Source organism: Balaenoptera borealis (assembly GCF_965194805.1).
Source record: "Balaenoptera borealis genome assembly, chromosome: 15".
NCBI lineage: Eukaryota > Metazoa > Chordata > Mammalia > Artiodactyla > Balaenopteridae > Balaenoptera > Balaenoptera borealis.
In genome coordinates this window covers 29,088,780-29,102,989 of record NC_138871.1, presented here as the reverse complement: position 1 = coordinate 29,102,989, position 14,210 = coordinate 29,088,780, and the positions used below count along the sequence as shown (strand labels likewise).

Genomic DNA, 14,210 nt, shown 5'->3' with positions numbered 1-14,210 from the left:
CTTAGTTGCTCCGTGGCATGTGGGATCTTCCCGGACCAGGGATCGAACCCACTTCCCCTGCACTGGCAGGTGGATTCTTAATCACTGTGCCACCAGGGAAGTCCCACCACCTCATTCTTGAAAATTGTCTTGGCCGTTCTTGGCCCTTAGCTTGTTCACATAATTTTTAGTATCAACTTGTCAAGTTCCATGAAAAATCTTGCTGAGATTTTGATTGGAATTTTATTGAGTATAATTAGAAGAAAATGGGTATCTTCATGATAACGAATATTCCCACCCAAGGTGATGTATTTCTCCATTTATTTAGATCTCCAATGTCCTTCAATAAAGTTTTATAAGTTTTTCCATAAAGATCTTGCACATCCTTTCTTGAATTTATTTTTGGTAACTTATCATTCTAAGTGCTATTATAAATGCTTTCTTTTTAAAAAAAATATCATGTTCTAGATGTTTGTTATAGGTTTATAGGCATACAGCAATTATTTTGTATACTTGTCTTATATCCAGAAATCTTATAAAATAGTAGTTCCAATAGTTTGCCTATTCTCATGAAAAATTTTGTTTCTTCCTTTCCAATCCTAATACTGGTCATTTACTTTTTCATGTCTTATTGTACTTGTTAGTCTCCTAGGAAAATGCTGGATAGAAGCACTACTATCAGGCATTCTTACCGTGTCCCAGACATTAAGATTTTACCTTTATCTGATTCATCTTTAAGAATGGTTCTTGCTATGGGGTTGGGGTTTTTTTTGTTTTTTGTTTTTTGTTTTTTGACAGATACTGTATTAAGTTAATGAAGCTCCCTTTTAGATCTAACTTTCTCTTTTAAAAAAATTATAAATGGAGTTATGTTTTATTAAATGATTTTTCTGTATCTACTGAGATCATCATGTTTCTCCTTCAATTTGTTAATGTGATGAACTATATTAATACATTCTCTAATGTTACCATTTTTGGTAAATCTTTTTTGATATATTTTAATACAGTGCTGGATTCAACTTGCTATTATTTCATTTAGACTATGTGTAATTTCATAAGTGATACTGGCCTATAATTTTTCTTTCTTATACTTACTTCTTTGGTATTGGTCTCAAAGTGCCTCATAAATGAATTGGGGAATATTTCCTTTTTTTTTATTCTCTTTAAAGAGTTTTGTAAAGATTGAGTTTGGCTATTCCTTTGAGTGTAGTCACCTGAAAGATCATGGGAGCCTAGTGGTGATTTCTGATTTGTTTGTTACTTCTTTGGTGTATATATTTTAAGCAACTGATCTAATTTCTTTCTATTTACAGGTCTTTTCAAATTCTATATTTCCTCTTGCTAGGCAGTTTTTGGTAACCTGTACTTTCTCAGAAATGTATCCATTTTTTCTAAGTCTTCAAATTTACTGCCCCAGATTGTTCAATGCATTTCGATCTTTTAAACTTCTATTATATCTGTAATTATTATACTTTTTAGTCCTAGTATTTTTTATTTGTATCTTCTCTCTTTTTTCTTGCCCAGTATTGCCAGAAATGTCTATTTAATTAGTCCTTACATAGAAGCTAGGAAGTTACCCTCAAGATATATCTCCAACAATATCAAAACACATATGCACAAGACTATTCTTGCATTATTCATATTGGCAAAATAATGGAAATAGTCTAAATGTCCATATGTAGAAAAATAGTTGAATAAATTATGGTACTTCCATGTAGTATACTACTACGCAGCTATTTAAAAAAAAAAAAAAAAGAATGAGGAAGATAGCTATAAACTGATACACTGTGATTTCCAGGATATGTCATTAAGCAAAAAAAACATTGCGCAAAAGGGTTATATAGTATGGTAACTTTTATAGAAAAAAGAAAGGGAAATGTATTTGTATTTGCATATTTTTACAAAAAGAAATAGGAAGGATAAAATTATTTACTTAGACAGGATGGGTGAGAAGGAGGTAGAAGGGATAGAGAGGGAAATGGGACTTTTATTATGCCTTTTTTATATAGCTTTTGACTTTTGAACTATGTTGACATTTTATATAGTTCCCAAAATAAATCAATAAGAATGGGGAAACATCTGAAATTCAATGGCAATAGAAATGAATAAACCTAACTGTATATCAAATAAATAACATATACACACAGAAGAAAATAACTAATTTAAATAACTTTTTTTTTTTAATTCAAATAACTTTTGAACACAGTTCTCTGACTATATACTCTCAGTAGGATCTATTCAATGGACAAAAAGAACTTCAAAGAAATCTCAAGCTTTACTTAATACATTTGGCCGGGGGGAAGGGGGGGATTAATACATGTTTGAGTGGCATTAATGTAGCAATTCTGAAATTCTTTTATTTGTATATATAAGATTTAGTAACTGAATAAATACATTGTTGTAGTATTCTCATTCAGGGAGAAGGAAGATGTAGATATAGACTGGAAGGAGGGGAAGAACTCTGAGATGTTGGATTGGAATTAGAGGTATTAGTATGAAGTCATGATTTTTAAAAAGTTGTATGTCCTAGCTCTGTCTGCTAAGAGGGCCTAGAAACAATGACACGCCAGTAACAGTGAGCACACCTAACTTTCCAGATTTTGGTTTCTAAATACCATTCCCCTCTAAAAGGAACCAGGGCTCTTTGGAGAAATGGGGCAGAGAAACTACAAGATGAGTTTGGAATATCCATACATTGTGCCAGAAAGTATTGAAGTACATACTCATAGCATAAAAAAGACATGTCAAATGGACACTGAAATTGCTTTAAAGGGTTTCTATTGGTCAAACTTGGCACAATTTGTATATAAAAATGAATAATGAAAAAAGTAAATTATTATCCACTGAATACAAAAAATATACAAGACCATACTGATAGTTTTAAAAAACAAGAAAGTGGGAGGCAGAAGGGAAGACTCTTATTTACAGGAGGCTGCCAATTAATAAGCATAGAATGAATGATATTTATGAAATATATAGGAAACTTTCAGACTAGGTAAATATCCTGTTCCCAATCAGTTTTTCACTTAGTGGTTTTAACAGCTGTTGGTCATTCTTGTCTGTTTCCTGCTTTAGGCTAAGATGAAAAAAAGTTACTATAAACATTTATATATAGATCTTTGTGTGGACATATGTATTCACTTCTCTTGAAGTAAATACCTAAATGTAGGATTGCTGGCTCACATTGTAGGTGTATGTTTATAAGAAACTGCAATACCATTTTCCACATACACCTGCCCTGATCCCAATCCCAATTCTAGGATCACATCCCGCATTTAGTTGTTATCTCTTTAGCCTGCTAGGTACAATGCAAGAGGATGTGTGTAGGGGTGTGGGTGTATGTGTGCGTGTGTGTATCTCTATATATATCCTCTAAAAGACTTGTACAATCATGTTCAAAGCATGTTGTTGTAAACTCCAAACTGGAAACAACCCAAATGTCTACCAACAGTAGGATGAATAAAGAAATTTCAATATAGTTATAGCAGTGGAATATTATACAGCCATGAAAAAGAACAAGCTAATACTACATATAACAATAAGTCTCATAAACACTTGGGTGAAAGAAGCCAAGTCCCCAAAAAGTACATTTATATAAGTGACTCCATTTATATAAAGTTCAATACCAGGCAAAATGAGAATATAATGAAGGAGCCAGAAAAGTGGTTCCCTGTGAGGTTAGTGACTGAGAGGGGTACATAAGAGGTATCTGAGATGCTGGTAATGCACTGTATCTTTATCTAAGTGATATTTACTTAGATGAGCTCACTTTGTGAAAACTTATCAAGCTGTACATTTATGACAAATGCACCCTTTCTGTACATTTGTTTTACTCCAATATAAAAAGATTAACAGTAAGCTTAATCCTGATTTCAAAACAGAACAAAAATAATGCTGAATTTTCCAGTTTTCAGAAGGCACCCTTACTTTCCGACTTCCCAAGCTTTCTGGGAAAACTTCCCTGTAATCAAACCAGCATGTCCTAATTAACGACAATACTTGGAATGGGAAATATACAGGAATGAAGGCACTTTGAGGCCCTGTTGGGTGTACATTGGCACACCTTCTATGGAAAGAGGTTTGACAATAAACATCAAGAGAATTAAAAAGAGGGGCTTCCCTGGTGGCACAGTGGTTGGGAGTCTGCCTGCCAATGCAGGGGACACGGGTTCGAGCCCTGGTCTGGGAAGATCCCACATGCCGCGGAGCAACTAGGCCCGTGAGCCACAATTACTGAGCCTGCGCGTCTGGAGCCTGTGCTCCACAACGAGAGAGACCGCGACAGTGAGAGGCCCGCGCACCGCGATGAGGAGTGGCTCCTGCTCGCCGCAACTGGAGAAAGCCCTCGCACAGAAACAAAGACCCAACACAGCCAAAAATAAATAAATAAGTAAATAAATAAATAAATAAATAAATAAATAAAACTTCTAAAAAAAAAAAAAAAAAAGAGAGAATTAAAAAGAAATATATGAGATTTTCTCCAGTGAGTCCCCTCCAGGAATTTATCCTAAATCAACAACTCAAATATTTATGAACAGCGATGTAAAGTTATACATTAAAAATTTTTTTTAGAAAAGAAAGCCCTTTGAAGGTAATACTTACAATTGGCGTCCCAAAAGGAATGTAACCTGTGAGAGGACAGAGAGAAGAGTCGGGTTTTATAATCCCACCTGACTCTGCCCCACCTGCCTTTCAACTGGGAGGCCAGAGAGACCTCTGGCCTTGGTCTTGGCAGTGGCCCCAGTGAGAGGGCTCAGGCCAGTTAAGCGGGAGGCACCTCTAGCCCCAGACCTTTTCCCAGCCCAGCCCTCCCCAAGACAGAGGGCTCCCCTGTGTCCCCCAACCTCCTTGTCTCTGCTCCCCTCAGCCCTCACTCGCCCCCAAAGCCAGGGCCCCATTCCTGAAGGAGGCGCCCGCGGCAGGGGCGCCGCCACTCTGCACTTGGTGGTCCTCCCACCATTTCCTCCGGGAGGCACGAAGCCCCGCCAGCCTCACCACAATGTCTCTGGAGGCCCTGCGATGTCCTCCTCCTTCCCTCAGCCTGTCTTTCTAAAACACACCCTTACTTTCCCAGCCTCATGACCATTTCTGGCAAGGACATTCCCTACCCACCTGAGATGTGTGCCTCTAAGTGCCAGAGCTCTTTGACTCTCTAGGGCCCCAGCTGGACGTCCTCAGCAGAGCAGGAAAGGGCTGGCATGAAGTGCAGCTGGGCCCTGGCCGTCTCCCCAGGGCTCAGGGCCCCCAGGCTATGGCAAGGCCCCCTCCCCCAGCCTCCCTGCTGTAGGTGGGCATCCTCCTGTCCCAGCCGCTAACTTACGGCAGCCAGTCAGCTGGTGGCCCAGCAGCAGGGAACACACTTGCATGGGTTACGTCTAGAGCAAAGGTTGGTGTCCTGCGTGTGCATATTTGTACACATGAGCCGCCACTCTCCTACCCACACCCCTCCAGGGAGAGGCCCAAAGACTGATCAGAGAATCGCAGAATAAGCCAGTCTCAGGAGGAGAGCCTGCTATGGCCCCACGCAGGCACTGGGGAGGACCTACAGCCGCAGCTACAAGAGCCGTCACCGCCTTGCAGTTCCTCACGACAAAGCAGGGGTCACCGGGCACTAACTGCCCGTTTGCACAGTGACATCATGTGCTTGTCTATTCTCTCAGCCCCAGGAGTTCACGCTCGCTGAGGGTGGGGACCCTGACTAACCTCCTGCACTGAGAACACCCACTGGTAGGGACCCTTCCTCCAGCCGCCTGAGGGCTTCCCAAGGCAGCAGCCACCAGCCCTCCCACCCGCCCTGTGACTCAGGGGTGGGGGGTACACTCCGTCGCACTGAGAAACAGCGTGGAGGAGGTATCAGCACGCTGGTGTGAGTCTGACCTCCGCTGTGTGACTCTGGACAAGGCCCTTAGCCTCTCAGAACTGTAGGCAGGACAGCCACGCTGGCCCCAGCCAGTGTATGGGCGAGTGCTTTCTAGGCCATTACGCTCTACACAACAGAGCTGCCCCCTAGTGACCACAGGGCAGGGGCTTCCTGGGGGCAGGGATCTTATACCCATTCCCCCATTACCCTCTCTGCCCACTGGTCTCCACAGAACGGGAATCCGCCTCCCTGTGCGTGTCGTGGTGCAAATGTAGTGCATACATTCAGAAGGGCAGGTTAAAAGTAGGATCAGAGACAAGGGAGTTAGTCTGGGGGTTAACTGCATGAAAAGGCTGAGTAGGAGCAGGGCTTGAAAGGAAGGCACGCAGTGTGCACAGGTGAGAGAGGAGTGGCTCATGGAAGGCAGGGCTTGCCCTAGCAGGCGTCACCCTGGGGCTGCTGCTGAGTGAGTGGGCTGTAACCTGGCGTTGGGGGCACCAGATTCACCTGTGGAGGCCTCGGCTCTACCCCAGCTGCTCCGGCAGAAAAGGCAGACAGGCACATTTTAAAAGCTCCATAGGCTGGCCAGTCCTGTACAGTTGAGGCAAAGTGACCATGCAGGTGCGAGTGTGGTCGTGTGTGTAACAGGCTCTGTACATCCCTCAGGCCAAGCGCATCTGGACACTCCTGGAGCTGTGACCACTGTAATCGGCCCAGGCTAGGCAGAACCAGAGGTTCCCAAGGGCTTACCTGACATTCTAAAGGGCATGAAGATCTTCTCATTGGTGTCCGGGTGTAGAATAGCCTGGCAAGAGCCGGGAACAGAGCACAGGGTGACAGCTGGGGAGGGAGATGGGAGATGGGACATGGGAGGGGGGAGGGGGAGGACAGCTCCCCCAGGAAGACTTAGGTGGCCAATGGCTGTATCCCACCTTGCCTTGTGGCCAGTCAATCCTTCCCACCACTCGGGGCAAGAGAAAACCAAACATGGGCCATAAACAGAGCCTCTCCTCCTAACTAGTGCTCAAAGCTGAATGCAGCACAGAGCAGACCATGTCTACCTTGCAGGCCCTCGGTCCCCACGCCACGCACACAACAGGCCCACAGTAAGGGTTTTGTGGAAGGAGCCCATGGGGAAGGAGCTCAGGGGGCCCAGGGAAAGGCGGGCTGGCCTGAGCTCTTGTCTTCAGAAATTCAGACCCTGGTGCTGGGGAAGAATGAAGGGGGTTCGGGCCAGGGCAGGGCAGGGCAGGGCAGGGTCTCTGAGAACAGCAGAAGGGAAGGAAAAGAATCCAAAATTGAATTACCTGCTTGATTTTCTGTGCACTCCAGAGCTGGAAGGAAGGAAGGGAAAGAGAGAGAGAAAGGAAAAGAAAAGAAAAAACAAAGATTAAAAGCACATATCAGTTTAAGGTCTCAAAGCCACATTTTCTAACCAAGGGATCCAGCTCCAAAGGCCTTAAGAGGCTCAGGTTGTCCTGGTTGCCCCAGGTCTGGCAGCTACCCTGGGCTGGGGGCGGGGTGGCATCAGGGGGTAGGTAGGAAGGCCAGAGATCCCAGAACAGCAGAGCTGGGGGATCTCACACAGATTATTTAAACCAAGGGTTCTCAACTCTGGCTGTGCTGTAAAACTACTTGAAGAATTCTTCCAGCATTTTCCTAACGCTCCCTAGTTCATCTTAAGGTGTGGCCAGGTAAGAAGCCTTGATTTAAATGAAGATACTTCAGCTGTCTCCCAGAATCACTAGAGGCAGCACAGCATAATTTTTCAGAGCTACACAGACTGCCTGGATCCCTGAATTTGCCACTTCTACCTCTGAGCCTCAATTTCCTCATCTGTAAAATGGGGATAATAGCTGTGCTCTAACATTGTTGAAGAGGCATATGAAAAGTGCCTGGAGCAGTGCTGAACACACAGTAGGTGCTTTACAAGTGCTCAATCTTGTAGATATTATTATTCCTATTTTTGTTATTGTTATAAGAAGGTTGTGTGCTTTCAAATGAATGAGGAGGTTGTCTCTTCCAGCACAGCATGGGGACGGGCTGGAGAACAATTTGTCAATTCCTTCAAATGATAAAAATACTGCATTTCATTGACTCTAAGACATCGTTGATCCTAAGACATACTATTATGTGCCAGTAAGAAAGAAAACCATGGGGCTTCCCTGGTGGCGCAGTGGTTAAGAAGCTGACTGCCAATGCAGGAGACACGGGTTTAAGCCCTGGTCCGGGAAGATCCCACATGCTGCGGAGCAACTAAGCCCATGTGCCACAACTACTGAGCCCACACTCTAGAGCCCACGAGCCACAACTACTGAGCCCGTGTGCCATAACTACTGAAGCCCGTGTGCCTAGAGCCCGTGCTCCCCAACAAGAGAAGCCACCGCCATGAGAAGCCCGCGCACCGCAACAAAAGAGTAGCCCCCACTCACCGCAACTAAAGAAAAGCCCGCACGCAGCAACAAAGACCCAATGCAGCCGTAAATAAATTAATTAATTAATTAATTTAAAAAAATAAAGAAAACAGTGGCATAACGCCAAGATGTCCATCAGTTAAAAGATTCATCCCATTTAAGAGATGATAAAATGTGATAAAATAGCCTTTTAGAATCAAGAAAATATGGCAAGTAAAATTTTACATTGTGGGCAAACCAAAGGTCAGTGCATTTTTAACGGAGCAAGAAGGGTATGAGGTAAGAGGGGAGACGTGGTCAGCATTGATGTTTAAAGTTTTATAACGGAATAGTTATGTTTCATTTATACGTCAATGTTGTCATCTGCGATATAAAGTAAGCTGCAGAATGCTACTGGGTAGCAATAATAGAGTTATAAAATTGATATACAGATCTTCTTCGACTTACAGTGGGGTTATGTGCCAATAAACCCATTGTAAGTTGAAATTATTTAACATACCGAAAGTACCAAACGTCACAGCTTAGCCTGGCCCACCTTACATGTGCACAGAACGCTTACATTAGCCTACAGTTGGGCAAAGTCATCTAACACAGAGGCTATTTTATAATATAGTACTGAATATCTCATGTAATTCATTGAATACTGTACTGAAAGTGAAAAACAGACTGGTCGTGTGGGTGCATAATGGCTCTAAGTGTATGGGTGGTTTCCCTCTCGATCTCGTGGCTGACTGGGAAACGCGGCTTGCTGCCTGTCCAGCATCACGAGAGTATCAGACCACGTAACACTAGCCAGGAAAAGATCAAAATTCACAATTCAAAGTACAGTTTCTACTGAATGCATATCGTTTTCAGACCGTCATAAAGTCTATAAATTGTAAGTTGAGCCATCGTAAGTCAAGGACCATCTGTATTAAAGTTCATGCATTTTACTAACAGCAGAGTCCCTTAAGCCTAATTCACAGCCTAATCACTCTGATTTTAGATACATTTCAAACATATTTGACTGTCTGCTATTCCAGACCCAGAAAGATTAGAGGCAGTAGATTTTTTTTCTTAATTATATTTGAGGAACAGAGGGGACTAAAGAAAGAAAAACCAAATGTAGAATCACTGTTAGCCAAAGACGGTATGTGAGAGCATAACAGCAGAGAGGTAAAAAAAAGTGATAAAAGGTTGATCTTTCTTTGCTCAGAAAGAGTCTTCTGCAGTGCACCCCACCACGTCCCAGCGTCATCCCAGGTGCGACCCCAGGCCCTGGGCACAGACTCCTAACACCCCATGCTCTCCACTCCAAATCAGAACCTCCTGGGTCCGGGTCCCCTCACCCTGTTACAGTCATAGCCCAGCTCCTCAGAGCAGGGGCCTGCCTTTGAGTGCCGGCCCCCACCATCTCCCAGAGCCATGCACACAGCAAATCTAAAGCTATTTATTTTTTTTAAAAAACTCAAGATCTCTTCATACAATTCTTATAAATAAAGAAAAAAAATCCCCATGATTCTGATGAACAGCCTGGGCTGAAAACACTGATCTAAGACATTAAAGAACAGTGTAAAGAGGTGTTAGGACCAGGCAGCCTGCATTCCAATCACTTACTGGACGTGTGGCCCTGGGCAAATTACTTTGCCTCCAGGCCTCAGTTTCTCCATTAGTACAATGGGGTGTTGTAAGGGCAGGGCGGGGACTATGCTTGGTGCTCCTGGCAGCTGGCATTTCACTTTGGGCACACAGCTAAGCCTATGCGTTCCAGCCTCCCCCACAGTCAGATGGCCGGGTGCTAGCTAATGGACTGTGGGTGGAAGTGGAGTTCACCGCTTCCAGGCTTGGCCCCAAAGCCTCCCACAGAGGATCCAGAGAAGGACAATGAGGCCCTAGAAGACAGTAAAGCCATGAGGTAAAAGGAGCCTGGCCCCTGGACAACGGCATGTGCCAAGTTCCTGAGCTGCACTGGACTCTGACACGAGTGAGAAACAGACCTTACTGTATAAGTCCCTGAAATCCAGGGGTTGTTTGTTACAGCACTTGGCTTATACTGACCGATACAGAGGTTCACTGAGACACGCATAGCTGAAATACTTGGCCCCTAGATCATGCTCCATAAATGCCTAACATAGAGGGGAAGTCAGTCAAATGAGCAGTATTTTTTAAAAGGACTTAATTATTTTTCAAAATATCTTCATCTCTATTGTCTTATTCTTACAACATCCCTGTGAGGTGGGTAGACTACTTCCAGACAAGGCAACTCATCTCAGAGAGACTAAGTGACTCAGCCATGGTTCCAGGGGCCTGGTGGCAGGACGGAGATGGGCACCCAAGCCTCCTTGCCTCCAGACTTGTGTCCCCCCTGTTCTCCAGGGGCCCTCTGGAGCACACCGATGTCTGGTCTGGCCAGGGTGACAGCCAGGCCTGAGGCACGAGAAGAGGAAGAAGTTTGGCTGACATCATCTGAGGTCCCAGAACTTCCCTTTGCAGCCGGGCGGCAGATGCTCCTCCCCAGGACCTGTTCCCCCCCTCCCACCCAAGTCCAGCCAAGCAGCCCTTGTAATCCATAGCTGCATCTGTGTCCCTCAGGTTCGAGGACTGCCTTCTCCGCCCCCACCCAGACAGCAGTGATGGAGACTCGGGCAGCACCGGCTCGGCAGCAAAGGCAGAAGTTCAGCAGGGGCGTGAGCAGGCAAGGCCAGAAGCCCAGAGCTCGCAGGCGTGTTCCTCCACCCGCGATGACACCTCCACACACGGCCCAGGCAGGCTAGTGTCACAGATAAGTGGCAATGGTCCCATTAACTATTTGAGTCTCACACTCAGAAATCTGTTTCCATAGGACGGATGAGAAAAGTAAAGCTCAGAGCCACGCCCAGGGTCTCGGAGGTGGAGCCAGAACTATAGCTCGTGACCTGGGATGCAGACTCATTCAGTCACATTTAGTGAATAAGTGCTGTGTGTCAGACACCCTTCTGAAGGCTTTGTACATTATTACCTTATTAATCTCCTCAACAACCCTATGAGGCAGGGACTAGTATATCTCCCATTTTATAGATGTGGAAACCGAGGCACTGAGATAGTTAGTGATTTGCCCAAAATCCCACAGCAGCACTGGGATTTGAACCCGAGCAGTCGGGTTCCATAACCCCCACTCTTAAATCCCCATGCGCCATCTCTAAATGCTAGCATACCAGTGCACGCTGTTCTGTCCCTTTAGGCATCTAGTATATATATGTGGAGATCTTTCCACATCAGAGCATGGAGAGCAGCCTTATTCTTCCTAACAGAAACGTTGAATGAATATATTGTAAACTGCACCCTATTGGTGGACTTTTAAGCTATTTCCCATCTTTTCCTTATTGTGGTAAAATATAAATAACATAAAATTTACCATTTAACCATTTTTAAGTGGCAGTTCGGTGGCATTAAGTACATTCACATTGTTGTACACTACCAACCATCTCCAGAATTTTTTCATCTTCCCCAACTGAAACTCTGTACCCAGTCAGTACTAACACCCCAGTGCTCCTTCCCTCAGCTCCTGGCAGCTACCATTCTACTTTATGTCTCTGTGAATTTGACCACTCTAGATATTTCATGTAAGTAGAATCATATAATATTTGTCCTTTTGTGACTGTCCCATTTTTTGCTATTACAACCATGCTCCATTGAATGTCCCTGGAGTTATCACTATTATATCATTAGCACTTAAAGGTAAAGGATAAATGTATGCAGATATCTCTGGCAGGATACAGAAGAAACTGATGGTTACTCCAGGGAGAAGAAGTGGGAAATTGGGAGACAGGGAAAGGGAAACTTATTTTTTATTCTATACTTTTTTTTTTTTTTTAATAAATTTATTTATTTATTTATTTTTGGCTGTGTTGGGTCTTCGTTTCTGTGCGAGGGCTTTCTCTAGTTGTGGCAAGCGGGGGCCACTCTTCATCGCGGTGCGCGGGCCTCTCACTGTTGCGGCCTCTCTTGTTGCGGAGCACAGGCTCCAGACGCGCAGGCTCAGTAGTTGTGGCTCACGGGCCTAGCCGCTCCGCGGCATGTGGGATCTTCCCGGACCGGGGCACGAACCCGTGTTCCCTGCATTGGCAGGCGGATTCCTAACCACTGCGCCACCAGGGAAGCCCTCTATACTTTTTTGATAGCTTTAGAATTCCGTAGATTGTTCACGTGTTACCTACTCAAAAATGATTGTTAAAAATTTAAGAGTAACCACTAGAAAAATAGAAATAGCAGGCACAACCTCCAAGCCCTTTATTGACCCCTATGGCATAGACTGTTAACTTTCCGACAAAACCTATGCCCCTTCGTCCACAGTAATAGAAAGGTAGCGGGCAGGTGGCTGACCTGCTGCACTACATTTCCCAGCCTCCTTTGCAGTTAGGCTTACCCATGTGACTGAGTCCTCCAGTGGCATCCGAGGGGAAGTGAGATGTGCCTTTCCCTGGCTAGCACCTCCCAGCCTATACTTGCTGTCCCCTGCCTGTGAGCCAGAGCAAGGATGTGGCTGCAGCACAGCCTGGGCTGTGCAGAGAGGAGGACCCAAGGAGATGGTGGAGAAACATGATGGCAGGAGCCTGGGTTCCTGAATGATCCTGTGGAGCAGAGCCACCTGCCCACCTGGAACTCAAACTATTACATGGGAGAGAGATAAACGTCTATCTTATTTGAGCTGGTGTGTTTTGAGATCATTTCGTTACAGCAGTTAGTATAACCCTAACTAAGGTAACCCATTTGGGGTTTTGGGAAACTGTTTCCCATGAGGTCAGAGAAGCCTTTCCAGTGGAGAGAGGAAGGAATGAGCACTAAGTAGTGTTGAGGCTCTTCTCATGGCACCTGGCAGTGCTCCCACCTCAGGAGGTTTTGGGGTGAGGTGAGAGGGACAGCTCCATTTTAAACCAAACTTCCTAGTCATGACCTGATCTCATCTGGGTTCATCCCATCTCCAGGCTGCAGCAACAATAGTCAGGGTCGCAGATCTGGGGCCTGGCTTAGCCACTAACTCACATGGTCTTCCTGTGCAAGTCACCTCACTCCTTAGACTTACATTTTTTTTTTAAATTAATCATACAGGAGGTGGAAGCTAGTCCTTCCAGAGTCCCTTCTCGTCTGATGATGCCAGGCCCAGCTTACAGAGAGCACAGGACAAGGACTCGGGTCTGACTCTTTGGGTCTGGGCTTTTCCCTGGGACCTGCTGGACCCATGGGTCGGATGCTGGATGCAGAAATGGCAGCAGATACCACCCACAAGCCAAGAGCTGGTTGCTAGCTTGCAGTTTAATGAGCCAGCCCTGCAAACAGGTTACAAGCAAGGATAGTCCTGGAACGTAAAGCATTTGATGCGAGGCCAAAGGTGATGCAATGGACAGTCCATCCAAATTGAGAATCTAGGACAGGGAGGCCCCCGCGTCTTCTGTCAGCCCACCAAGGCAGCTCCACTTTAAAGTACAATTCCGGGCTTCCCTGGTGGCGCAGTGGTTGAGAATCTGCCTGCCGATGCAGGGGACACGGGTTCGAGCCCTGGTCTGGGAAGATCCCACATGCCGCGGAGCGACTAGGCCCGTGAGCCACAACTGCTGAGCCTGCGCGTCTGGAGCCTGTGCTCCGCAACGAGAGAGGCCGCGACGGTGAGAGGCCCGCGCACCGCGATGAAGAGTGGCCCCCGCTCGCCGCAACTGGAGAGAGCCCTCGCGCAGAAACGAAGACCCAACGCAGCCATAAATAAATAAATAAATAAAATTAAAGTACAATTCCTCAGTGTGACCTGATCTCCTTTGGGCTCAGCCATCTCTCTCTGTGCCTCCGGCTGAACATTAAAAAGTGCAGCCCTGATCCCTTAGCACTTACTGGCTGCAGCAACAAACCAGTGTGGATGTGAGACTTTGGACCTTTCTTGATTTCTCAACTTGGAGAATGAGGACACAGAGGGTGTGGGGAAACAGTTGGGTGAAAGGTTGCTGGAA

At 45.3% G+C, this 14,210-nt stretch overlaps 1 protein-coding gene across 5 annotated transcripts in view; it reads right to left on the bottom strand.

Annotated features, from left to right (window-relative positions):
• The window catches only part of SFXN5 (sideroflexin 5), a 118,090-nt gene that overhangs the window by 70,550 nt on the left and 33,330 nt on the right, over positions 1-14,210 (bottom strand). For all 5 annotated transcript variants that reach the window (XR_014234648.1, XM_082356404.1, XM_082356403.1 and 2 more), the window contains exons 4-6: positions 7,147-7,173; positions 6,590-6,644; positions 4,582-4,607 (exon numbers count right to left, since the gene is read on the bottom strand). Coding sequence is in view for 4 of the 5 variants with exons in the window: in XM_082356404.1 (XP_082212530.1) it covers positions 4,582-4,607; positions 6,590-6,644; positions 7,147-7,173 (108 nt within the window). In the remaining variant the exon portion in view is untranslated. The remainder of the gene's footprint in view (positions 1-4,581; positions 4,608-6,589; positions 6,645-7,146; positions 7,174-14,210) is intronic.